At 40.8% G+C, this 24,953-nt stretch overlaps 4 protein-coding genes across 9 annotated transcripts; 2 read left to right on the top strand and 2 right to left on the bottom strand.

Annotated features, from left to right (window-relative positions):
• Window positions 1-5,510: 5,510 nt before the first annotated feature.
• On the bottom strand, window positions 5,511-7,062 carry LOC121781008. The gene is made up of 2 exons (XM_042178685.1): window positions 6,761-7,062; window positions 5,511-6,124 (listed from the first exon to the last, which is right to left on the bottom strand). The coding sequence occupies exons 1-2, from the start codon at window positions 6,926-6,928 to the stop codon at window positions 5,570-5,572; spliced, it is 723 nt and encodes a 240-aa protein (XP_042034619.1). The 5' UTR covers window positions 6,929-7,062; the 3' UTR covers window positions 5,511-5,569.
• A 734-nt stretch (window positions 7,063-7,796) lies between these two features.
• On the top strand, window positions 7,797-10,803 carry LOC121782078. 5 transcript variants are annotated; one of them, XM_042179778.1, is made up of 4 exons: window positions 7,797-7,915; window positions 8,321-8,577; window positions 9,366-9,821; window positions 9,946-10,803. In XM_042179778.1, the coding sequence occupies exons 2-4, from the start codon at window positions 8,476-8,478 to the stop codon at window positions 10,624-10,626; spliced, it is 1,239 nt and encodes a 412-aa protein (XP_042035712.1). In that variant the 5' UTR covers window positions 7,797-7,915; window positions 8,321-8,475; the 3' UTR covers window positions 10,627-10,803. The 5 variants fall into 5 exon arrangements, with proteins under 5 accessions (XP_042035712.1, XP_042035711.1, XP_042035715.1 ...); XM_042179777.1 differs by having other exon boundaries at window positions 7,819-7,969; XM_042179781.1 differs by having other exon boundaries at window positions 7,819-7,969; window positions 9,320-9,821.
• Window positions 10,557-14,664, top strand: LOC121782077 (U-box domain-containing protein 35-like). 2 transcript variants are annotated; one of them, XM_042179776.1, is made up of 11 exons: window positions 10,557-10,689; window positions 11,149-11,316; window positions 11,516-11,613; window positions 11,697-11,818; window positions 11,893-12,107; window positions 12,179-12,254; window positions 12,345-12,630; window positions 12,701-12,802; window positions 12,867-13,283; window positions 13,536-14,282; window positions 14,347-14,664. In XM_042179776.1, exons 1-11 carry the CDS (start codon window positions 10,677-10,679, stop codon window positions 14,392-14,394), a joined length of 2,292 nt encoding a protein of 763 aa, XP_042035710.1. In that variant the 5' UTR covers window positions 10,557-10,676; the 3' UTR covers window positions 14,395-14,664. The 2 variants fall into 2 exon arrangements, with proteins under 2 accessions (XP_042035710.1, XP_042035709.1); XM_042179775.1 differs by lacking the exon at window positions 10,557-10,689 and having other exon boundaries at window positions 10,972-11,316.
• LOC121782080 (probable LRR receptor-like serine/threonine-protein kinase At4g31250) lies at window positions 14,650-22,091 on the bottom strand. Its single transcript, XM_042179782.1, has 4 exons — window positions 21,374-22,091; window positions 20,340-20,408; window positions 15,408-15,881; window positions 14,650-15,300 (listed from the first exon to the last, which is right to left on the bottom strand). Exons 1-4 carry the CDS (start codon window positions 22,047-22,049, stop codon window positions 14,747-14,749), a joined length of 1,773 nt encoding a protein of 590 aa, XP_042035716.1. The 5' UTR covers window positions 22,050-22,091; the 3' UTR covers window positions 14,650-14,746.
• Between the last annotated feature and the right edge of the window lie 2,862 nt (window positions 22,092-24,953).

Genomic DNA, 24,953 nt, shown 5'->3' with positions numbered 1-24,953 from the left:
GATGCAATGGCCACTCCTTGGTTGCTGCTATCGAAAAAAGTACTGGAATAGTGCTCATTTTTGCCACCGGTGAGAATGTCTCGGCATAATCAACCCCATAGGTCTGAGTGTACCCTTTGGCCACCAGTCTCGCCTTATACCTTTCAATCGACCCATCCGGCCTCCGTTTGATGGTGAAGACCCATCTACACCCCACTGTTCGAACTCCATCAGGTTTCAGACAAACCTCCCATATATTACTCTTCAGTAGGGCCCGCATCTCTACTAGCATTGCTTCCTTCCAATGAGGAATTTTCATGGCCTCCTCGGCTGTATATGGGATTTCCTCCTCCTCATAAAGAGCTGCTTCAAATGCCCTAGCCATTTCAGTTAGATTGGCTTTGGCCAGGTTTGCCATAGAATATCTGCTTTTGCAAATCCTTTCAGGACTGTATCTCTTAGTCGGGATGCCGCGAGTGCTTCTTGGAGGGAGCACAAAACGGCCAGTATTACCATCAATTGTTGCATTCTCACTTTCATCTATACCAGACTCGTCAGGGGTAATAACGGTATTATCTGAGCTAGTTTCAGGAATTACCTCAGATATCACTGGAGGAGAAGATTCGGGCGTAGGCGTTTGAGGAGGCTCTACAGCAGACATGACTGGCTCGGCGGTGACACTAGCTTGCTCTGTTAGTTCCGCGGTCGAGATGTTTAGGTGTGGCACTGTCAAATTGAGGGGTCGAATTATTTCACACTCCCCCTTACCAGGATTCTCCCCCTGACCCCGAGGTTTGGTATAAAAATATTCACTCTCTAGAAAATTACAATTCATGGTTGTTATAATTTTCTTAGACCCCGGGTGATAGCATCGATACCCTTTCTGATTTATCCCATACCCCAAGAAAACACATTTTTTTGCACATGCAGAAAATTTAGTTCTTTCATGTTTTGACACATGCACATAAACAGAACAACCAACGATTTTGAGCGGAAGAGTGAGAGGTGTAGGAATATTAGTTAAGGATGAAAGAATCTGTAGAGGAGTTTTCATACCTAATATTTTAGTGGGCAGATCATTAATTAGATAGACAGCAGTAGCAACAGCTTCGGGCCACAGAAACTTAGGGACTCCTGAGTCAAAAAACAGGGCTCTTGTGATCTCTAGGATTACCCTATTCTTTCTCTCTGCTACCCCATTTTGTTCAGGTGTATAGGGACAAGTAGTTTGATGAACTAAACCCTTTTCCTTAAAAAAACCTGTCATTTCTTTATTAACAAATTCCCTACCATTGTCGGATCTAAGGATTTTGATACCGGTTTGGAATTGTGTCTGGATCAAAGTAAAAAAGTGAGTAAATTTTTCGAAGACTTCAGATTTATGTTTCAAAAAATATACCCAAGTTAATCTAGTGCAATCGTCCACAAATATAAGGAAATACTTAAAACCATGATCACCAATAATAGGAGCGGGACCCCAAACATCCGCATGTACTAAAGAAAAAATAGTCTCAACACGAGTATCGTGTGATCTAAAGGATTGTCTGTGGCTTTTCGCCAAAACGCAAGACTCACAAGTAATATCCTTAAAATGAGAAAACCTTGGAAAAAGCAATTTTAAATAACCCGAGGATGGATGCCCTAGTCTGCGGTGCTACAACCAAGCTTCCCGGTTTGCAGATCCGTGAGCAAGCATTGCGGTACCACCTTGTTGAGCAATCTCATCTACATAATAGAGACCTTGACTCTCAGTGCCACGCCTAATTATCCTCCTCGTCCTGATATCCTGTAATACGCAGAAATTTGAATGCATAAGTAATGTACAGTTTATTTCTTTCGTTACATGGCTGATAGACATGAGTTTATGGGATAATTTGGGCAATACAGACAATTTTTTAGTTTTAAGGTCGGAGAAATTTCGATGGTTCCACTCCCATTCACAACAGTTAATTCCCTATCAGCAGTTTGTATATGGCTTTTTTCGCTCCATCAAATTCAGAAAAATCATCTCTATCATAGGACATAGTATCAGTCGCCCCACAATAAAAAATCCATCCACTTTCCTTAGAATCGGTTCTACTTTGGGCAATACAGGCAATCAGGATATTCTCCAAAGGTGCAAAACGATTTGGGCTAAGGAAAGTATTTTCAGCTTTTTTAGGGGTTTTATCTCGAACTTCATTATTCTGGGATCTCGTATGCAATTTTCGGGGCTCAAATTGAATACTCTTATAACTACAGGGGCTAGAATAAAAATGACTCATGCAGTGGGGTGTTTTTTAGCATCAATCGAACTTGAAGGACTAAATAGCAAATTAAATTGGGGATTAGGATTTGTTAACCCTAATCCCATACCTCCAATTGAGCCGCCTCCTTTTCTCTCGACAAAAGCCGCCTCCCCAATTCCGGCTGCCTCGCCGGCTCTGCCGCCTCCGCCCTGCTGCTGGCTGGTGTACCCTGCTTTCCCACGGGCGACGGTGACCTCCCGGTTGCCCGCCCCTTGCGGAAATAGTCCACCGCCTCCATCCTCCATCCCGATTGCCAACCGTGCCTTTGCCTTTTGATTCTCATCCCACCACTCCGGGAATCCGACGAGGAGAAAACACGTTTCTCTGGTATGTTTGTTCTTTCCACAGTGTGAGCACCACATCTTTGATTTATCGGGTTTGAATCCTCGGCGGTTGGGTGGTTGTGCGGCTGCTCGCGGTGGTGGCTGGTTTGGCTGTTTTCGGCATCATCTTGCGCCGGGCGGCTTCTCTTTTCACCATCCCGTACGCGGTCTCGGCTGAGGGCAATGGGATCTCTTTGAGAATGTCCCTCCGGATTCCGTCGTATACCGGGTTGAGTCCTGTCAGAAATTTGAATAGGCGTATGGTTCCTACATATGTTCGGAGTTGGCTGATTCCCTTGTCGCAGCAGTCAACCGGTTGATATTGGCACCGGTCGATCTCGATCCAGACTCCGTAAAGTTGTCGCCAGTATGTCTCGAGCCCCTGTTCTCCTTGGACGACCTTGCCTGCCTTCTCCTCCAAATCATACAGCAAATATGGATCTGCTGTGCTTTCAAAAGTGGTTTGTAGGCTCTCCCATAGAGCCTGTGCAGTCTGGTGGTGTGCGAAATCGACAACAATTTCGGTTTCGACGTTGTCAATGATCCATGAGAATACGATCATATCGGCTTCCTCCCAACTTGAGTAGCCTCACATTCCTGGTTCCGGTGGAGGCGGTGTACCGGTGATATATCGGTTTGCCCGCCTCCCTACAATTGCTACTCTCATCAACCGTTTCCACAGGGAGTAATTCGTCCCGTTAAGTTTAACGGCTAGAGTAACATTATTGCTCATCTTTAATAGTCCATCCTCAATGTTGTCTGGTTTTCGTTCCTCCTCGTTGTCTGACATTTTTGGTGAAGATTGCAGGTTTCCCTTCTTGGCCGGGAAAGGTTTCTAGGCTATGAGATATTTTTCTGAGCCTTTGCTCTGGTACCATGTTGAAAATCAGTAATGTATTCATTCAATTTGATTATTTTGGCACAATATACATGCCTTTAAATAGGCTAAGGAATCCCTATAGATGGAAAGATTTTTCCTAAAGAAGAAGTCAAGCTTAATAGATAACGATAGGTGGCAACTTTTCTAGAAATTTCTTTTAATTTCTAGTTATTTAATTAGTTAAATTAATTTAATTTCTTGTGCTAATTTATTTCCATATCATATGATTCCACATTTACGAATTCTATACACCATCTGGTAGCACATTAATTATAGTTTAATCTAAAATTACTCCCGTCCAAAACCTCAAATGTTTCGACGATCGAATTTGCGATAAACCGAAATAATCGGCGATAAAAATTTCAATTATCCTCAAATGGCCCAAAATAATTCCTCACATTATTTACAATTATTCTAGGCCATGATTTATAATTTATAAAATTATTAGCCCTTAGCTTCTATTTATGATTTTACACGGACAAAAGAAATTGCCGAAAATGGACTAATAGGCATTTCGTATCAAATTTATACCTTACGGTTTAACTTAACTACTATTCCTCACCACATATCCAAACCTTTCATCGAGCCCTAGATGTTACATGTATAATAAACTAAATAGGAGTATATATATTTATTATTAAATATATTAAGTAATGACATTATGCTACACGATATCAAACTATAGCCATTTCTGTTACTCATTTAATTTAGTATACTTATTTATTTACTACAGTAGTACTTATTCTTCTTATTATTTTTTGGAATTGTAGTTACTAGTATAGGAGAATATAATTGTAATTATATGATTAGACTTATCCATTTTGGAGTGTTACAGTAAATGTTATTCTCTCCGCTAAAATATACTCTCTCCGTCTAAAAAAAATATGCACTTTGGGTTGGTCTCAATTTTAATGTAATATTGGCAAAATAAGAGAGAGGTAGAGAGAAAAAGTAAATAAAAATATTGTTAGCGGAGAATGGATCTCACGTCATTAGAGAGTAAAAAGTTTTCAAAATTAGAAAGTGTATATTCTTGTGAGACGAACTAAAAAAGTGCATATTCTCGTGGGACAGAGGGAGTAGATGTTTAATGTGTTAAGATATAGATAATAAAGTAAACGAGAAAAAATAGAAAACTGAATAAAATAAAGAGTAAAGTAAGAAAGCAAATAAATTAAGAGTGAAAAATATATTAATTACCTCGACTATAATGGAACTTTCTTAAATGAAAAAAATATTTAATTATAATGAAATTTTTTTTGATATGCAATAAACGTACATACTTCATTAGTTCAAGAATAATTGTGCAATAAACGTACATACTTCATTAGGATCCGATAATAATTATTTTGGGAAATAGAGTTTGTAATTAGTGAAGACAGAAATTAGTTTCAATATTTAATTTGAAATTAATGTGTATTCTCTCTCCAAAATTAGAAGGAAATTGTGATTGTGTAAAACTACTTAACCACTATCTAAAACTATTATTTTATTATATTATCTTTTGCAATTATTTACAAAAATACCACATTGTGGCCAGCCATATTGTGGCTGCATAGCATTACTGTTATCAAAAGCCTAGCCGAGGCAAAGTTGGACTGATATTCGCGGAATGAGGAAATATTATATTTCAGAGGAGAATATTCTTGTGCTTCATTTAAAATTCTTCATATTGATTCCACATCAGTTTCCAATATTAATTCCAAGAACACTATCAGTCTATCAGTATATGTTTTCGTGCAATTATAGTTATGGTGACTTTGAGGATTCGTATACTGTCGATTAGTGGCTCAAGTGCATATCTTCGTCATGCTTTTAAATATTCCCAATACATTGTGTCTTCATACAGAAATCCGTTGCAACAGAAAAATAGACACTATTAATAGATGTGAGTAAGGTCTGGATAATATTTAAAAATCAAAATATTATGTCAAAATTCATTTGTAATTAACGCAAGAAATTCACTTGATTAATGTAATCAATCAATTAATCCATCCTACCATACTAGTAGTACTTTTTATTTTTAATAACATGATAAAATTATTGTATCGAAATTTCATAGTAGTTGTATCAAAACAAATTTCATGATTACAATAACTTCACACAAATTCACATTGATGTCCATTACTCTGATGATCGGCACCGCCACTCTTCCCCTTCTCCGGCGCGACGATGACGTCGAGGTTATACAGCATCGACACCATGGTGACGGAGCAGAGAAACACGAGCACGGGGCCAAATATCCAGAGCATGAGCGGCAGCGCGGCGTAGAAGAGGCGGTTGCCGATGGTGTTGAGCGTGAAGCCGCGCTCGAGCAGCTCGGCGATGTAGGCCGGGGTGATGACGCCTTCGCTGTCGTCGGGGAGGGGGCAGTTGATGAGGAAGTTGACCTGGTTGTTGAAGCGGATGGAGAGGGAGTGGCAGATGAAGGAGAAGAGGAAGATGAGGAGGAGCGTCACGTACTTGAGCGCCACCATGAACTCCCCGTGGGCCCCGTACACCGTGTCGTTCAGCGGCTTCTTTATGCTGTACGTGCTGCTGATCACCGCCGCCAGCCCCGAGCACAGGAGGATCGACGTCGTCGCCATCAATGTCGACCCCATGATCGTGTTCCGTATTGTCTGGACGGCTAGGATGTTTTTCTTCTCGTTGTCCTGGACATTAGAGTTTGTCCAATATTTATTGAGCCAAATTAAAATTTAATGAAAATGGAAATAAATAATTGTGCTAAAATAAAGCATCATGTTTTTGATGATACTGAAATTTTCAGATGTTGAGCTTGCTTTTACAGTTTCAAATACTGACTATTAATTATAGTATTTTTATTAATGTGGTGGATGCTTAGCTATGCCATGCTTTTAATTACATGGTGTAACTGAATATATACAATCTTTTACAATATATACAATCATCACAAAACTTGCACGCCAGCAACACTATAAAGTGGGATGAGTAGGAAAAGTTGTGAACGTAACGATGAAACTGTTGGGATTTAGAAATGAATTATACAAACTTAACTATGCTAAAAATAAAATTGAGTGAAAAATCTCTAAATATTTCCAAAGTTGTGGATGGCTTCTTCACAAAATATATATGCACAAATTCGTTCATGTTTCCCAATGCATTTTTTTTAGTTTTTTTTGGAATTTATTCATCACCACTAAACTGATACTCTCCATCCCATTTCACAAAATATTTCAAATAAACAAAATCTTACATTCTTGTGTACGTGTTTAACAATTCGAACTGTATACTAACAACAAAAATAATAACTGAGGGGGAATAATAACCTTCATGATGGCGGCGACCCAAAATCTGCGGCCGCGAGCATTGGTGCCGATGATGGTCGAGAGAGGTTGGGTTCGAACCTTATGCCAAAGCCATAAATGATATCCCATGCATATCATAAACGCCAGCGGCACCAGTATCACATCCAGATAACTCTTTCTCCATTCCATCTCTCTCTCTATATATAGTGTGTTTGTGTCACTCTTTAATATTGCATGATATACATATATATATATATAGGGATGTGAAGTGAAGTAGTGCAGAATTGGAAAATGAGGCGAAGCAACAAAAATAAGAAAGCAGCACTCCACTTTGTAAATAAACTAGAGACAGAGAGGGGGACTTATCATGTGGGAATTCTGTTATATTTTTTCTTGTCTTTTTCTTCGAACTTTACATGTGTACCTATTTTTAATGTGTGATTGTATATTCATATTCCATAAGCTTTTGTTTCTCCAAAAAATATCGACAACTTATCCTTCATTTCAATCTTATGACAATCACATCCACCATCTACCAACTCACATGCATCATGACCACAATCACACATCATTGATCATTCATATACCTGATATAAGTTGATCAATACTTAGTATATTTATTAATTATTCATAGAGAATGAGCAACTTGGTATGAGATGAACAAAAACAGAAAAATTGAGCAAATTGAAGAGAGGAATATAATACTTATAATATATTCACATCTATCACATGCTATCTGCAATTGTTATATAGTATTAGGATAAAACTGACTAAATTACTAAGTATAATCCTTCAAACGACTGTTATATAGAATCTTGCAAATCGAACCCCAAAGATCACGCTCATGTGATTGTGTGAATTATAGCTAATTCAGCTTTCATAGCACTTCCAATTTCACTAAAAATTACTTATGTGGAATAATTGTAAATTGTACTACTCCATATATTAAAATTAGTTATGGAGAATGGAGTATAATTTAGGAATTGCAAATCAAAATAAGCTTTGATTTAAATTGCAATTTTCTTATTTTAAAAATAAATTTTTGGGGCCCACTTCTAAAAATTAAGGGTTTGGTTGAAACGAAAATTCTACCCCTTTCTCTCTCTCTTCTTCCATTTCCGGTCGCCTATCGCTTCTCGCCGTCGTCGTTACGCGGTCACCTCTCTCCGCCTGCGAGTATGCCATTCTCTCTCTGCTCTTAACTGAAGTGCACTCATAGGCCATAGCCAGGTTTAATATTTTGGTAGTGTTTTAATTTCAATTTAATCTTGAATTTTCAAATGCTTTTTTTGCTGTTATCAATTCCTCGGTATCAAGTTAATAACAGTATAATTTTGCCAGCAAGAATTGAGAAGAGCTGACTTACAGTATCAGAAGCTTTGTTTGAAAAAATGTGATAGGAATGTTTTTACCGGGAGAAAGTGGCAATGTTGCAATTTCTTCATACTATTCAGCTTTCAAATTTTCGTAGTGCATTTCGCATATTCGTTTTAATATTATTACATTGATAGAAATTGCGTTGAACAAATTATTTGAGTTCGAAACAGCTGAGCCTTTCAGTCGCTTGTTTGTCCACTCCAGGGCCAAATTTATCGATATCTGTTCGGTGGAGCAAGTATTTCGGTTTTGGTTCGGTCTGGCCAAAAAATTTGGAGAATTTCTGGTTTTAACCGAAATTAAGCAGTGCTCTGCCTAATTGATACATTTGAGGAGGGTTCGAAAATTTGAAAGTCAGAATGGAGCCTCTAACAATATTAGTCGATGAGCTCAAACGGCTCGCCACAACGGCGCAAGACTTGGCTCACAGCCTCCTTAACTCCGGCCGCCGCCGCAGCCCGGTACACCCTCAATTTCGGATTTGTTCAACTTCGCATGCGTTGTTATATGATGAGATTATTATTTGCATTTTGGTTTGGTGATTTTTGATTCGGGAGCTAATGTCTGTTCTTCCCATTTTTAATTACAGTGGGATTTGCCTGCTGAAAATATGTGAATGGAAAACAACTATTTACAGGGCTCTGTTTGTGCCTCTGTAATAGGTTGAATATATGTGAATGGAAAACAACTTTTTACAATGCTCTGTTTGTCCCCTGTAATAGTTTAAACTGCGTATGATTATGGATTGTCATGATAGTAAATTCTTCACATTAGGAAATGTAGATGAGAAAACGAAGGGTTGACTATTTAGGAATAATTAAACTCTTCTGCCATGATAGAGCTCAGCCGAGTGTGCATGTTTTGGGTTGAAAGTTTTCTCTCCCCCATAGTTCCGGCACACTCAAAAGAAGTTTCATGTAGAGGAAATTAGTTTAATCTCTTTGCATTGGTTTAATGCTATTTCTTGGAGGAAGTATTAGGATAGAAAAAACAATTTCTTTCCTTTGTTTTCTTGTATATACAGTTGCCATTAAGGCATTGTGATGGTAGAACGATGGACTTTCGCCTTTCTGCTTTATTAGTTTATGTACTAGCAGCACTGAATCGTTAAAATGTTTGGATACCTGTGCAGCACTTTAACCTTGACTATAATTCTTAAATCACTTGTTTCATTGTGGGCTGATTGTTTGTTGGTTGGAACAGCTATGAGATGGGGCATTAAAAACTATTCAAATGGTGTGATTTACAGATTGATATCTTGAAGCGGTTACAAAGGGAAGCCTTTTCAGATATCATGAAACTCAGGGATAGGCAAGACAAGGTAGAAAGGCTACTCACTTTCTATAAATCTTCCAAGGGAAGTCCATTCCAGGAATCCGGCACTCATGTGAGGGGAAATGTGGATGTACTAGGGGCTTTCTTCGTTATGGATGGTGTTGACGAGCAGAAATATGATGCCGTTCAAAGATCTGCTATTAGAAATGGTATTGATGCAAGACTGAGATTTGAAACTGATGTAAGGGAGAAGGATAAACTTGTAGCAGAATTTTCTGCCAATGGTAAAGGTCAAGGTGATATGCTGGGTGGTTCACTTTCGCTTGCAAAAATTCTCTATGCTGCACATTTTAGTGATTGGTTCTCTGCCGTTGCAATACCAATGGGTGCACAATGCAGAGATGTTGCTCACCCAACAAGTACTCATCAGGTGACTGTCTACTTACCGTTCTGTTTTCTGGGCTTTCGTATTTGTGCTGCTCTTCCTGTCTTCTCAGGAAATGTTGCTTTCTTCCTCTTTTGCTCGTATAAATAATAGCTCATCCTTTTTGCAGGAAAGGGGAGTAACTAGCTATTCTGATAGTGGACCTCCATTTCTGTATCAGCATAGTGGCAGTGCCATCGGTATAGCTGTGAGAAAAATGAACATAGTTGCCTCTATGGCGCAGTTTGTATCCAATTTTTCAATGCAGGATGATGCAGATGGATTAGGGTGTTCCTTGAGTACGCTTGGACAGATTGTCTGGGATCTCTCTAGAAACACGAAGCTTTCACTTTTGGGTGTGCACAGAGTCTCCCAGCCATCAGGTCAAAATATCAACCTTGGAGCATTGGCATTCCCCCTGAGCAGATTTAGACGTTACAGATTTTCAGAGACGTCTGCACAGGAGGAAGATCAACCAATACGTAACTCTAATGGCTCCATTGCTCTGATGTTAAACTCAGAAATTGAGGACAGTACAAGGATAGGAGGCTGGATAGAGACCAAAAACTCCAACCCCGGGCACCTGCAGTGGGCAGTGACAATGTCTGATACTCCAGAAGATGAGCTCGGGTGGGGTTTGACCTTGGGTGGGATGTTGCAAGGTCCAAAACGGTTGCAACATTTTCAGATGGAGACATTCTTGAACATGAATTTTGGGAAAAGATTTACACTGCGGCCAGGTCTTGTATATGTGAAGGACGGAGTAACCCAGTTCCCGGCCCTAACGATCCATTCCAGCTGGTCCCTATAACTGCCGTTCACCATTTTGTGACGTATATTTCTCTTGTTGCTAAGAAAGACATGGATTCTACATGTAAGTCATTGATTTTATGATACTAATAGTAGTAATGATATTGGGGTAAATTTGTTTGGTTTCTTATAAGTTGAAGCAAAACTGGTTAAGCTATAGACTTATTTTAATGACCTATTTTTTTTTTCTTAAGTTATAAAATGGTGTCTTATTTAAAGAGTTGTAGTTGATTTAGAATCATATTATTGAAGAAATAGAAGTGGATATAGTTAAAATTCCCTCTTTAGATTTCTGTTAACAGAAGCAACACTAACCAATGGAATCTATTCCAATGAAGTCAAATTAAAATACACCCGTTAAAGATGGAGCTCCCCTAACACATCTCTATTGGAAAAAAGGAGAGAGAGAGTAAGTGTGAGGAATAGAGAGAGAATGTGATGTTCATTTCAGACAGAGAAGCCGAGGATTTGGAACATATAGAAACATAACAAAAAATGTGGCCTCCGCCGTCAAATTCTGCAGACAAGATGGTTCCGGTGACGACGCGGCTAGTCGCTGTGGCCATCGACAAGGACAGAGGCAGCCAAATCGCCCTCAAATGGGCTACCGACAATATCCTTGTCAAAGGCCAGACTGTTATTTTGGTCCACGTCCGACTCAAACAATCCGGATCCCCTTTGTCCTCCCCATGTATGCCATCTCTCTCTTTCTCTCGTGTAAAAATTCAGTGGTCCGGACATATTTTCATATGGTGTGTCCAGCTAATCACAATTGCATAAAGAGAGATGAAAATGAGGAAAAAGAATATTTATGCGAATGTAATTAGCTGGATGATATTTTATCCTTTTATAACTATCAAGGCAACATTCATTAAATTGGTTTGGTGCAGGGCCTAACCAAGCCTCTGATGGCGGCGAGGAAATCGACGACGATCCACACTTGAAAGAGCTCTTCCTTCCTCTCCGTGTCCTCTGCACGCGAAAAGATGTCCGTTTCCACATTTCTAACGTACACACAGAACAAAAACAAAAACAAAAACAATTGATCCGAGTTTCTTGTTTCTTTTCCAGATACAGCGCCACGAGGTTGTGTTGGACGAAGCAGACGTCACGAAAGCTCTCATCGAATTCACGAGGCAGAACGCAATCGACATGCTTGTTCTTGGCGCCACAAATAAAGGAAACATCTTCAGGTGCATTTATTTTCTCTCTTTGATACAAACACTGACTTCATTATGAATAATATCTTTACAAATAAACCAACCAGATTTAAAGCCAAAGATGTCCCTGGAACTGTACTAAAAAATGCACCAGATTTCTGCACGATTTACGTGATCCACAAGGGGAAGATCTCGTCCACGAAAGCCTCCTCTCGCCCGCCTCCTTCCAGCCAACTTCGTAACCAGATATTGCTTCAAGCCAGCATCAAACAAAACAACGCGGTCGAGCAGAATTCTTTGCATTCAAACACCACTTCTAGAAGTCAGTCCTTTATACATTTCTTCATCTGTCTTGAAATAACTATCTTGATATTTTCTATGAACAAATCACAGGTTCCTTTTCAGCAAACTCACGCCATGGATCTGAGCAATCCCCGCGCTCAAGCAGGCTAAGTGACGCCACGTTCAAGTATGATCGTCGCATGTTCAAAAGCATAATGCATATGATAAAGAAAAAGAAACCAACATTGATTTAGTTTTTTATGAATGGTGCAAACAGGTCCCCATTCACTTCAAGGAGAGGTCCGAATGGGAGGGCTTATGACATCTCTCCACCGGATACTGATATTTCGTTTGTCAGCTCAAGGAGAAGTGTGGATGTGTTCCCTACTTCCATTGACTTCCTTGATGGCCCAACGCCTCCTCGTCTCTCTGGGATCTCCGATGTGGATTATCAAGGCTTCGACTCCTGGAATCTCGGACGCAAATCAGTAGACGTTTTGTCGCCAATAGACTTCTCCTCCGGTTCACCTGAACACGACAAAGGCTTCACTCCACAAAATATGGTGAGGCTGTTATATAGATTGTGTAACGCCTCACATATTCAAAACCGAGACTGACTTCTTTGTGTGGCAGGATGATGTTGAAGCGGAAATGAGAAGGTTAAAGCAGGAGCTGAAGCAGACAATGGATATGTATAGCAGTGCATGCAAAGAGGCTCTCACAGCAAGAGAGAAGGTATTGCTTTCATGCCGGCTTCCCTTTTTGATCGCGTGTCATAATCTTTTCTTGCGTATTGTAGGCGAAAGAGCTGCAGCGCTGGAAAATGGACGAACAGAGGAGGTTAGAAGAGGCGCGAATTGCTGAAGAAACAGCATTGGCTGTTGCGGAAAAAGAGAAGGCTAAGTCTAAGGCAGCACTCGAGCATGCTGAAGCCGCTCAAAGGATAGCGGAGTTGGAAGCTCAAAAGAGAATCACCGCAGAAATGAGGGCATTGAAAGAGACCGAAGAAAAGGGTAGGTCTATTCAGGCAGACTGCAGGTACAGGAGGTACACGATCGAGGAGATTGAGGTTGCTACTGAGTATTTTGCACAGTCAAGAAAGATTGGAGAAGGTGGGTATGGCCCCGTTTACAAGTGTTATTTGGACCATACTCCGTGTGCAGTAAAAGTCCTTCGCCCCGATGCAACTCATGGAAGATCACAATTTAACCAAGAGGTATATATAAGATAGTATATGGATCATTTCTGAACTATCTTAAAATGAGAACTTTGAGAACTATCAATTGCCAGTACATCAGTTGGAGCAGCTGATATGTTTGTACTGCCAACTGATATGGTTTGTTCTTCCAACTGATAGTTCTCAATGTTCTCATTTAAAAATAGTTCTCAACCGAACCACTCCCTATATTATTAAATACTTTGCCTCTTGTTCTGCTTATTTGTGTTGGTGTATTGTTGGATTCGGTAGGTTGAGATTCTGAGCTGCATACGACACCCGAACATGGTCCTACTTCTAGGCGCATGTCCGGAGTATGGATGCCTAGTGTATGAGTATATGTCGAACGGAAGCTTAGAAGACTGTCTATTTCAGCGTGGCAAGACTCCACCGGTGTCTTGGCAGAATAGGTTCCGGATCGCTGCTGAGATTGGGACTGGCTTGCTTTTCCTCCACCAAACCAAACCCGAGCCCCTGGTGCACCGTGACCTGAAGCCTGCCAACATCCTACTTGACCGGAACTATGTCAGCAAGATCAGTGATGTCGGCCTGGCCAGGCTCGTCCCTCCATCCGTGGCTGACAATGTCACTCAATATCGGATGACATCCACAGCCGGGACCTTCTGCTACATTGATCCAGAGTATCAGCAAACGGGTATGCTTGGTGTGAAATCTGATATATACTCGCTAGGAATCATATTTCTACAGATCCTCACGTCCAAGCCTCCCATGGGGTTGAGCCATCACGTTGGAAGAGCTGTCGACCAAGGGACCTTTGCTGAGATGCTCGACCCATCTGTACCCGATTGGCCTTATGAAGAAGCCTTGTCCCTTGCCAAGATATCACTCAGGTGTGCTGAGCTTAGGCGGAAAGACCGCCCGGATCTTGGGAAAGAAGTGCTCCCCGAACTCAACAAACTCAGAGATCTTGCAGAAGATTGTTATTCTGTGCCATACAGCATGCATTCACCCTGCCATAGTCAAGTTTCCATTTCCAAAGTAGGTGAATTTATGTCATTTATGGATCATAAGCATTCATACTAACAAATGAACTCTGTTGCAGGAGGATTTGAGTTACCAAGAATCTTCGACATCAAGCATGGAGAGTTGAAACGACGACATAAAGATAATGTTAGCTGTTAATAGAAGTCCAACACTGCTCTTTTTTTCCTTCAGTGAATATACTTTTGATTTTATGTAAAGATTTTAGGTTTCACGAGGCATGCGCGACATGCCTCGTGAGGTTCTTGTTTCGTACGAACAGGGCCGAACTTTTTTTCAACATTTTCTTTTTCCACCTCTGAGTCTTTGTGTGTATGTTGTCTGTATTTTGTAAAACAAAAATAAATGTTATAGAATGAGAAAACTCATTTTCATGGTGTTTTGTTGGTTTCCTTCATTTTTCATAAAACTTTTGTTTGTACAACAAAGGTAAAAATATGAACTAAATTGGTCATCACTCATCACTCTTCCAATTCTTGAATTCTCTCCACTGCCTCCCTCATATCCCACCTCCTCTCCACATCCCACTCGCAGCAGTGCTTCCCGATTTTCAGCAACCCGACTGCTGAGCCGCCCATGTCCCTATCGAGCACCTCAGCCGCCCACTCCTCCCCCACGACCGACCCAACCCAGGTAGCCAAATCCGAGCTAGGCCACCTCCCCTGTTTCAGATAGCTAGCCCGGAACTGGCCAGTCAGCACCTCGAGTATAAGAATCCCGAGGCTCCACACATCTGTCTTCCTTGTCACTCCCTCGCTCTCCGTGGACTCAGGCGACTTGTAGGCCGCCATGAGCTGCTCAGCATGGCCCTTGTCCATGACCGGTGCCGACGCGTAGTCTGCTACTAGGGGCTGGTAGTTGGTGTGTAGCAGAACATTGGAAGACTTGAGATGGCCATGAGGCAAGCATAATGTAGGGAGCTCTCTATACAGATAGGCTAACCCTCTCGCCACGCCTTTGATTATCCTTAGACATGTTGCCCAATCCAGACCCGGTCGGCCAGAGCCTCTATTTCCTGTTTAGAATCATAGAAAAAGTGTGAGTAGGAGTAGTTCAACTGAGAACTATTTTAAAATGAGAATTTCAGAACTTTAAGATATGTTTTGTGCTGCTCTCATTTACCATGGAGGTGGCTAGCTAGGCTGCCGTTTTCGATGAACTTCGTGATGAGAAGCTTCTCGTCCCTCGTGTAATGGAAGGCGACGAGGGGCACGAGGTTAGGGTGGGAGAGGCGCCCTAGCCTGGCCATGTGAGATGAGAAATCCTCTCTGCTTAGGTTGTTCATCCTCCGGAACCTCCTAACGACGTAGGAGTGGCGGCCGGGGAGGGCAGCCTTGTAGGAGGAGCCGAAGCTGCCGCTTCCCAAGACTTGAGCGGAGGCTCGGAGGAGGTCGTCGAGCTCGAACCTCTCGATGTTGTGGTTGACGAAGCATAGTCTTTGGTCTTGTTTTTTCTTCTTGTTTGGCGGTTTTGGGTCCTCCATGGGGAAGCCGTCCATGGATTTCGAGTACTTGAGATGCTTTGGGCGGCGGCGGTGGACGACGGTGAGGGTTATGAAGGCCGAGAGTGCGGCTCCGGCGAGGGCGGCGGCGATGAAGGGTATTGAAGAATCAAATACAGAATCGACGCGAGATTCACGAACAAATGTGGGACGATATTATTACGAATACAAAACAAACGAAGGCGATTACAACACACTATCACTTAGCTCGCTACTCAATCGGAGAAAACAACTCGATTGTGGATCACTCACCTAGCTAGCTCAAGAATCACAAAGTGTATTCACTTCTCTATCTAGTTTCTTGAATCACACGAATATATGGAGAAAAACAAGATGTGAAACTGAAAACTGAAAAACTAGTCGTTGTAACTGAACGAGCTGTTCAAATACAACGGTTGGTAGCCGAGCTTAATCGAGCTCGGTGTTGGAGAAGGTTAATCGAGTTCGGTGTTAGCCGAGCTTAATCGAGTTCGGTGTTAGCCGAGCTTAATCGAGCCAAAACTAGTCGTTGTAACTGAACGAGCTGTTCAAATACAACGGTTGGTAGCCGAGCTTAATCGAGCTCGGTGTTGGAGAAGGTTAATCGAGTTCGGTGTTAGCCGAGCTTAATCGAGTTCGGTGTTAGCCGAGCTTAATCGAGTTCGGTGTTAGCCGAGCTTAATCGAGTTCGGTCCTCAATAATGACTTGGGCCGATGGTTGGTCCAGCCACACCAAAACCCAACAAATCTCCACCTTGGCTGCATCCACCATCCGGCCAGCCAAAACTCCACCTTCACCAAAATTCCCTCATCTTCTTGCAGTCAAGTTAACCAAGTCTAAACAATGCTCGAACTTAGCACTTGGTAGGGGTTTAGTCATCATGTCAGCTGCATTTTCAGAGGTGTGGACCTTCTTGACTGCCACCACGCCTTTGCTTATCTCATCTCTTACAAAATGAAGTTTGATGTCGATGTGCTTACTTCTCTCATGGAAAGTCTGGTGCTTGGCCAAGCTAATGGCGCTGTTGCTGTCACACAAGATAGTTACAGCCTCTTGCACCACACCAAAATCCCCCAATATTCCCTTTAGCCATTTAGCTTCTTTGACCGCTTCTGCTAAGGATATATACTCTGCCTCCGTTGTAGAGAGCGCAACCACAGATTGGAGATTAGACTTCCAACTGATTGCTGTACCAAAGAGCTTGAAGATATAGGCAGATTGGGATTTTCTGCTATCAATATTTGCAGCATAGTCTGCATCACAGTAGCCTATGAGCTCATCCTCACCGTCTGCTGTGCAGAACAACAATCCCAAATCTTGTGTGCCCACCAAATACTTCATTATCCACTTCAAAGCTTGCCAATGTGTGCTACCCGGGTCTGCCATGTATCTGCTGGTCAGGCTTGTGGCATGTGACAGATCAGGCCGAGTACACAACATCATGTACATAATACTCCCAACAATACTTGCATAAGGCACCTTAGACATCAACTTCCTTTCCTGATCATTAGCTGGTTTCTGACTGACAGAGAGTTTGAAGTGTGGACTTGTTGGAGTTGATACCTTTCTAGAGTCAATCATCTGAAATTTGATTAACATCTTCTTGATGTAGCTATGCTGCATCAACCATAACTTCCTAGCAGCTCTCTCTCTTATGATATCCATGCCAAGAATTCTCTTTGCATTTCCCAAGTCCTTCATTTCAAAAGCTTCTTCCAAATCCTCCTTCACTTGCTTCACACCTGCCTTACTAGGGCCTGCCACAAGCATATCATCCACATAAAGTAACAAGTAAGCAACAGCTTTACCTCCCTTGTACCTTATGTAAACACAGCTATCAAAGGCAGATTTCTTGAAGCCAAGTCTCTCCATCTGTCTGTCAAAAGTCAGGTACCACTGCCGGCTGCTTTGTTTCAGTCCATAGAGGCTTTTCTTCAAACAACAGACCTTATCCTCATCTCCCGGCCTTATGAATCCTTGTGGCTGCTCCATATAGATTGTCTCCTCCAACTCACCATGCAAAAAAGCTGTTTTTACATCAAGTTGTTGCAATTCCCAATCTCTCCGAGCCACAATTGCCAAGAGTATCCTTATTGAGCTGTGTTTCACCACAGGAGAGAAGACCTCGGTGTAATCTATCCCCTCCTCCTGTGTGAAACCCCTTGCAACCAAGCGAGCCTTGTATCTGATACTATCATTCTCAGAGGCCTCCACCTTTTTCTTGTAAATCCATTTGCAAGAGATAGGTCTTTGTTGAATCTGTGATCTGAGAACTAGGATCCAAGTTTTGTTTTTGATGAGAGAGTCTATCTCATCCTTCATAGCCATTTTCCATTTCTCTTTGTCTTTGCTGCCAATAGCTTCCTTATAGGTGCTTGGTTCTGAGATCTCCAACTCCTCTGCAACACACAAGTTATCAAATTCCCTTGATAGGAACTCAAGCCCGTTGTCTGTCCTCAGACACTTCAAGCCATGCCCTTTCTCAACTTCAACTGCCTTGTACCATGCACTGAACTTGCTGAATGTGTCTGATTTCTCCTTGAGGATCCATACCCAAACCTTCCTGCTATAGTCATCTACTACACTCAAGAAGTACCTTCCACCACCTATGGAATTAACCGGGCTAGGACCCCATAGATCACTGTGACAATAATCCAGAGGTCTTGTGGAGTTGTGCTTTCCTGAGCCAAAAGGCAATTTCTTTCCCTTTCCCAGTAAGCAAGACTCACACATTTTTACACTCTCCCTATCATCACATGCAAAAACGCCCTTCTTGATCAATTCTTTGAGCCCTTTATCACCCACATGGCCTAATCTCTTGTGCCACAACACCAGATTCTGTTCCTCAGCAACATAGGAATCTCCCACAATGACCTCAGCCTCCAGATAATATAATCTATTTATCCTAGAGGCTGACATAACAATAGCACCACCATTCATAATCCTCATACTCCCACCAGAAAATACACAAGAAAATCCTTTCATTTCAAGCACACCAACAGATACAAGGTTCCTCTTAATAGTAGGTATATACCTTACTTCAGTCAGCAATTTAATAGAACCATCATGCACCTTAAAACGAATATTACCAATGCCTTTAACAACACACACCTGGTTGTTGCCGAGCAAGACTGATCCCTGTGCTTCAGTCAGGTTCTCAAACCAATTCTTGTGGCTGCATATGTGGAAAGAGCACCCGGAGTCCACGATCCAAGAGTCTGCAATGGGCCTCTCAGTCACATTCATGACCTGAGCCGGCTCCAAATCTGCTGCACAGTCAGCAGTGTTCTGATCAGAATTGCCATCAGCCTGCTTCTTCTTTAAGGCCCAGCAATTTTTCTTGATGTGCCCAGGTTTCTTGCAATAGTTGCAAGACCTGGACTCCTTCTGATCCCACTCCCTTTGGCCTTTTCCTTTCCATTTTTCAGAACCCTGCCTCTTCCATTTTTCAGGTTTCTTGATATTGGCTTTCACGTTCAAGCTTTCCCCAGCCTGATCACGCAGTCTTGTTGAAGAACTCTGAAAATCCTTCAATTTCAGGGCCGAATACACCTCTTCATAGGTGATCTTGGAGTCTCTTCCAAGGAGTATAGCGTCCTTGAATTGTTCGAAGCTCTTTGGTAATGAATTGAGAAGCATAAGTGCTTTATCTTCATCCTTGATCTGCTCATCGATGTTCTCCAGATCATCCATGCATTTACCAAAATCTTCGAGCTGCTCCAAGATGCTCTTCGCCTCTGATATCTGGAAGGTGAAAAGCTTCTGTTTCAGATGAAGGCGATTTGCAAGAGACTTCGTCATATAGATGGACTCAAGCTTCCTCCATACTGCCGCAGCGGTCTCCTCCTTCGAAACCTCCCTCAGGACTCGATCGCTGAGACTCAGGATCAGAGTGCTATACGCCTTTTGTTGAAGTTCTTGAGCCTTTGGATCGACCTTTTCATCCGCACCCTTGGCGGTGTCGGCCTCCCCATTTTTGACGATTTCCCAAAGCCCTTGTTGCATCATCACGGCCTTCATCTTCAATCTCCATAGACCGAAGTCATTCTTGCCCGTAAACTTCTCCAATTCGAATTTCGCCGTAGACATCGCGCCGATTTCTTTTCCCACAGACGGCGCCAATTTGAAGAATCAAATACAGAATCGACGCGAGATTCACGAACAAATGTGGGACGATATTATTACGAATACAAAACAAACGAAGGCGATTACAACACACTATCACTTAGCTCGCTACTCAATCGGAGAAAACAACTCGATTGTGGATCACTCACCTAGCTAGCTCAAGAATCACAAAGTGTATTCACTTCTCTATCTAGTTTCTTGAATCACACGAATATATGGAGAAAAACAAGATGTGAAACTGAAAACTGAAAAACTAGTCGTTGTAACTGAACGAGCTGTTCAAATACAACGGTTGGTAGCCGAGCTTAATCGAGCTCGGTGTTGGAGAAGGTTAATCGAGTTCGGTGTTAGCCGAGCTTAATCGAGTTCGGTGTTAGCCGAGCTTAATCGAGTTCGGTCCTCAATAATGACTTGGGCCGATGGTTGGTCCAGCCACACCAAAACCCAACAGGTATTTTGGGGAAATGCTTTCTGGTTTTGCATGGGGCTAAGGGTGTGCCGCATAGGTCCGGATTTCCTGATTATGTTTCCAAACATTTTATAACATTAAACAAAACTAATATTGTAAATTTTAAGTGCAATCATAATATTTTGAAGATGGTAACTAATTAAGGATGATGTCACGCGGCTTTAATTAGTTGGTGTTTGACCTGCTGGAAGTGTACAACATGGGCACCACCTACATAATGACTCAGTCCCATGATGTTTATAACTACAAAATTATTTTGAAATACAATTATTAGGTCAAATATTCTTGAATAAGTTTCACAATTCCATAACTACTCATTCTATCATTATCCTAAATTGTATAGTAGTCTGAAATTTTGCAGAAGTAAATAATTAAGAAATTTATCAGAGAGTAATTTTTGTCATAAAATAAAATATTTTGCTTAATTTCTCCGTTTAGTTGTATTGTGGCGATATTGCCAATATACATTGTATATTATGCAAAAGCCCCTATGATACGTATTGAAATCAATATCTCAAAATTTGTAATGTATAGTCTACCAAAACAATTTCTTGCGTTCACCACTGTACATAATCATCTAGATATGATATGACCACCATAATGTATAATATTGGTGAACACATTCTAAAGTCAATCAAAAGTTATGATTAAAGTGACAAATTTTATTGGATTTTAATCGTCTAGACATTGCACGAAAGTATAAAAGTTATACTTCCTCCATCCCCATTATATGTACCAGTTTTTTTATTTTGGTCCGACTTTTATTAATTGTTCTATTTCACTTTTACTTTTGATAATACACCTCATATTCCACTAACTCATCACATTTTATTATAGAACTTATATATAAAAATAGAACTCATATGTCAGTAACTATTTCAACTCAATTTTTATTACATATGTTGGGGGGACGGAGGGAGGGAGTAGTTTAATTCACTTATTTTAAAAGTTACGAGACGACTTAGAATAATTATCTTGTTAACAAACATGCAATCTCATCGACGAAAACTAACCATAAAAAGAGGTAGCATTCAGGCCGCTGAGCGCCGCCGGTATCGATCCCCGCAGCCTATTGTTCGAGAAATTCCCCGTCAAATTAGCCTGCCGGAACTCCAGCAGCCTCCCGCCAAACATATTATCCTGCAACCGCAAATCGACCAGCCTCGGCAGCTCCACCAACGACGCCGGAATATCCCCCGAGAAGTAATTCCCGGCCAAAACCACCTTCCTGACGCTCCTCATCCCCGCAAACGCATCCCCCCGAATCTCGCCGCGGAAGCCGTTGTCGGACAGGTACAGGCTCCTCAGCCTCGTCAGCCTCCCCAGATCGGGCATCGGCCCCGTGAAGTTGTTCCGCGCCACGCTGAAGGTGTAGAGCGGCAGCTCGGCGAGGGCTTCGGCGTCGATTGCTCCGCCGAGGCCCATGCCTACGAGGCGCAGCCCGACGAAGGAGCCGTTTAGGCAGATGCACCCGCTCCAGAGCGGGGTGTTGCGCGAGCAGAGGCGAGCGGAGGCTCCGGCTGGCTCGAGCCAGCCGTCAAGCGCGGCGGCGTTGGTGAGGGACTGTTTGAATTGGATTAGGGATTTGGCGAATTTTGCGTCGTCGGAGGAGGAGGAGGGGGGGAATGCGGCGGAGAGGAGAAGGAGCGCGATGAAATAGCGGTGAGTTTGGGTCTGGGAGGACGCCATGATTGATTAATGTGTGTGGTTGAAGATTTGAAGGAGGTGGTGGTGATTGGGAGATGGAGGGCATGATGTGAAGAAGATTTGCTAACAGTCTGTCAATGGAGATTTAAATTAGTATTTCTATTTTTCTTCTCTTGCTTTTATTTAGCGGGGATGATTGATGTCTCTTCTCACAACTAATTAATTTTCTACGACTATGTTACGGACTCAATTCTCATATTGGTTATGAGATGAGAACAACTGGTGTGGGATATATATAGACTAAATGAGGCTAGTCTTTTGAGATGAGTTCTCCTGTTTGATCTGTATCAATTGGTACTTTGATTGAGAGCTCAAATAACTCGAAGTGGTAGTCGGGCAACGAACTAGCCGTGACCATTTCTAATAGACTAAAATCATTGCATTGTCATTTCTAATGACCTAAAATGCCGAAACCTCTCATTTTTTAAATTGGGCCTAGATTTCAAAGATATATTGTCCAAACCATTCTGCATTCCCAATATTAAAGCCCAATATGCTATACCTTGTATTTTCTAATAGTAGCAGTATATAATAGATGAGAATGTTATAAAACAAATAAATTAACCAAACCATTATATTACCTTTTCCACTATAGTTTCTTGTTTTCTTATTCGTTTATATTTCCAAAGTCCACTTTTTATTTTACACTATGTGGTGTCTAGGGATGTCAATACGATCCGATAAAATTAGAAGATTAGAGTTGTAATTTTGTAATCCGAATAAAAAATTGGGTTTTCAAGTTGGCAGGTTGGTCAGATCAGGTCGTGGGCCAACCCATGGGGTTTTATATTTTAAATACAAAGTATTACTCCTTTCATCCTATAAAAATATGAGCATTTCCTTTAGCAAGTTGACTCACACTCATTACTCATATACATCAATTTATTTACAATTTATACCAGTATGACTCACCATCACAACTCATTAAATGCTAATAATAATATGAGTCTCACTTTCCACTAAAACTAACTACCCTCTCCTACACTTTAACAATTGTACATTAATTTTCGTGTCATTTCAAATATATACTCCCTCTGTCCTATTAAAATTAAACATTTTGCTTTTTGAATTGACTTATAAGAAATGAAACGTTTCCTAAAATGGAAACAATTCTATATCTACTTTTTCTTCAATCTTACTTAACTCTTTTTTCATTAATTTACAAAATAACACTATATAAAATTTCGTACAAATTTCCAAATGTTTTATATTTATAAGGACGGAGTGAGTATATTTTTATGGGATCGAGTAATTAATAATAATCCTAATTCCTAGGCTTGTGGGCGGCGGCTTGTTTTTAGTCTTCTGCATTTACTGCTGCTTTACATAGAAAAAATAGGGAGTGGATCCCCTACTGTGCTCCCACCACAGGAGGGAGTGCTGCCCCTCTAACATCACAATATTTTATTAGTAAAATAAAATATTAATTTAATTTTATTTTTTTAATTGGGCTGTGAGAGGCAGCACTCCCTGCTGTGGTGGGAGCACAGCAGGGGATCCATTCTCGAAAAAATATGGTCCGTTATCTATTTTGCACTTGTAGGCTGCGGCTTAATTTCAAAGTTGCTTCATAGTTCAATCTTATTTTATGGATTATATGTTAATATTTGATAGTAGTAGTTATTTACCATTTCAATCTTTCTTATTCCTTCTTTTCCTTAATAACGGTTCACTTTGGTTCCAGCATGAATTTTATGAAATACTATAAAGGCAAATAGATTGAAAAAGTTAGTGAGATATAAATCTCACTTTTATACTCCCTCCGTCCCGCACTACTCGCACGTTTCATTTTCGGCACAGAGATTAAGGAATGAGTGTATAACAAAGTCAAATATTACGGCTGCAGGTGAAAATTTTTACTAAAAATGGAAATAGTGCAAATAACTTGGGACGCCCAGAAAGGAAATAAGTGCAATTAGTCCGGGACGGAGGGAGTATAATACAATATTAGTTTTATTAAAAAATGTAAGTGAAATGAGTTAGAGAATTGTGAGGTTTACTTACAATTTATGATAAAAGTGAAAATGGACAATTAATGGGGAATGGACGAAAAGTGAACAATTGATGGGGGACGGAGGGAGTAATAATTTATCATATTTCCGAAGTCTCAAATTTAATTCGTTTTATTTATAAAGTCTCAAAGCGTAATTAATATATATTTCGAAAGTTTTTTGGTTCAATTAAGACCAACGGGGTTAATTCAAAACTCAAATGATTAAGGCTAGGATCGAAAATTTTCAACCAAAAAAATTGACAATCGAATAGCCGGCATTGAATAACCAGACAATCTGAGTGGGTTAGCCCAATTGAGATTCTGTGAGTACATTTTCACATACTTTTATAGCAACTTAGGAATTAATGTTACATTGTATGCATTCAATAAAACTATTGGCAAGCTCTAAACAATTATGTGATTAATATGTTCTAGTTAAAGTTTTTTCCTAATTCCCATGTCGGTTTTTTGAGTCGTAAAAGTAGTTTTATAAACTGTGTTTAATTATGTTATGTTATTGCTGAATTTTACTGACTAACATTATTTTTATTTCCAGTTGTTGAATTAACTGTGTTTTTTCAAGGTATATATGTCTACTACTCTACTTTCAAATTTCAATGTTTTATTGTATAATGAATTACAGATATGTAATTGTAAAAAGACCTCATTCATTATTATTTTTTTCAAAAGAGGGTACAATTAATACAAGCGTTTGTCGTGTTCATAAAAAATAATACTATAAAAGTTATTGAAATTAAACCCACAGGTGACCGTGGCAACTGGCACCCACGGGAGATGGAATTTGGGTTGGGAAAATAAATTATTTATGAAGAAACATTCAACGTCAAAACTTGAACAAGATGCTAATGTGTATAATTAAATTACCAAAGTTT

This window comes from Salvia splendens, chromosome 20 (assembly GCF_004379255.2).
Source record: "Salvia splendens isolate huo1 chromosome 20, SspV2, whole genome shotgun sequence".
NCBI classification, from domain to species: domain Eukaryota; kingdom Viridiplantae; phylum Streptophyta; class Magnoliopsida; order Lamiales; family Lamiaceae; genus Salvia; species Salvia splendens.
The sequence above is the reverse complement of the archived record's forward strand: the minus strand, read 5'-3'. Positions and strand labels throughout refer to the sequence as shown.

Coding starts and splice junctions, on each gene's coding strand:
- LOC121781008 (XM_042178685.1), bottom strand. CDS start 6,928: ATGGAATGGAGAAAGAGTTATCTGGATGTGATACTGGTGCCGCTGGCG. Junction 6,125..6,760: donor GGGTCGCCGCCATCATGAAG/GTTATTATTCCC, acceptor TCTAATGTCCAG/GACAACGAGAAGAAAAACAT.
- LOC121782078 (XM_042179778.1), top strand. CDS start 8,476: ATGGAGCCTCTAACAATATTAGTCGATGAGCTCAAACGGCTCGCCACA. Junction 8,578..9,365: donor CCGGCCGCCGCCGCAGCCCG/GTACACCCTCAA, acceptor TGTGATTTACAG/ATTGATATCTTGAAGCGGTT. Junction 9,822..9,945: donor ACCCAACAAGTACTCATCAG/GTGACTGTCTAC, acceptor TCCTTTTTGCAG/GAAAGGGGAGTAACTAGCTA.
- LOC121782077 (XM_042179775.1), top strand. CDS start 11,121: ATGTGGCCTCCGCCGTCAAATTCTGCAGACAAGATGGTTCCGGTGACG. Junction 11,819..11,892: donor AATAAAGGAAACATCTTCAG/GTGCATTTATTT, acceptor TAAACCAACCAG/ATTTAAAGCCAAAGATGTCC. Junction 12,631..12,700: donor GCTTCACTCCACAAAATATG/GTGAGGCTGTTA, acceptor TTTGTGTGGCAG/GATGATGTTGAAGCGGAAAT.
- LOC121782080 (XM_042179782.1), bottom strand. CDS start 22,049: ATGGCGTCCTCCCAGACCCAAACTCACCGCTATTTCATCGCGCTCCTT. Junction 20,409..21,373: donor GAATGCTACCTCTTTTTATG/GTTAGTTTTCGT, acceptor AAACATAATCAG/GAAATCCGGACCTATGCGGC. Junction 15,882..20,339: donor GCATTTCCCCAAAATACCTG/TTGGGTTTTGGT, acceptor CTTCAATACCCT/TCATCGCCGCCGCCCTCGCC.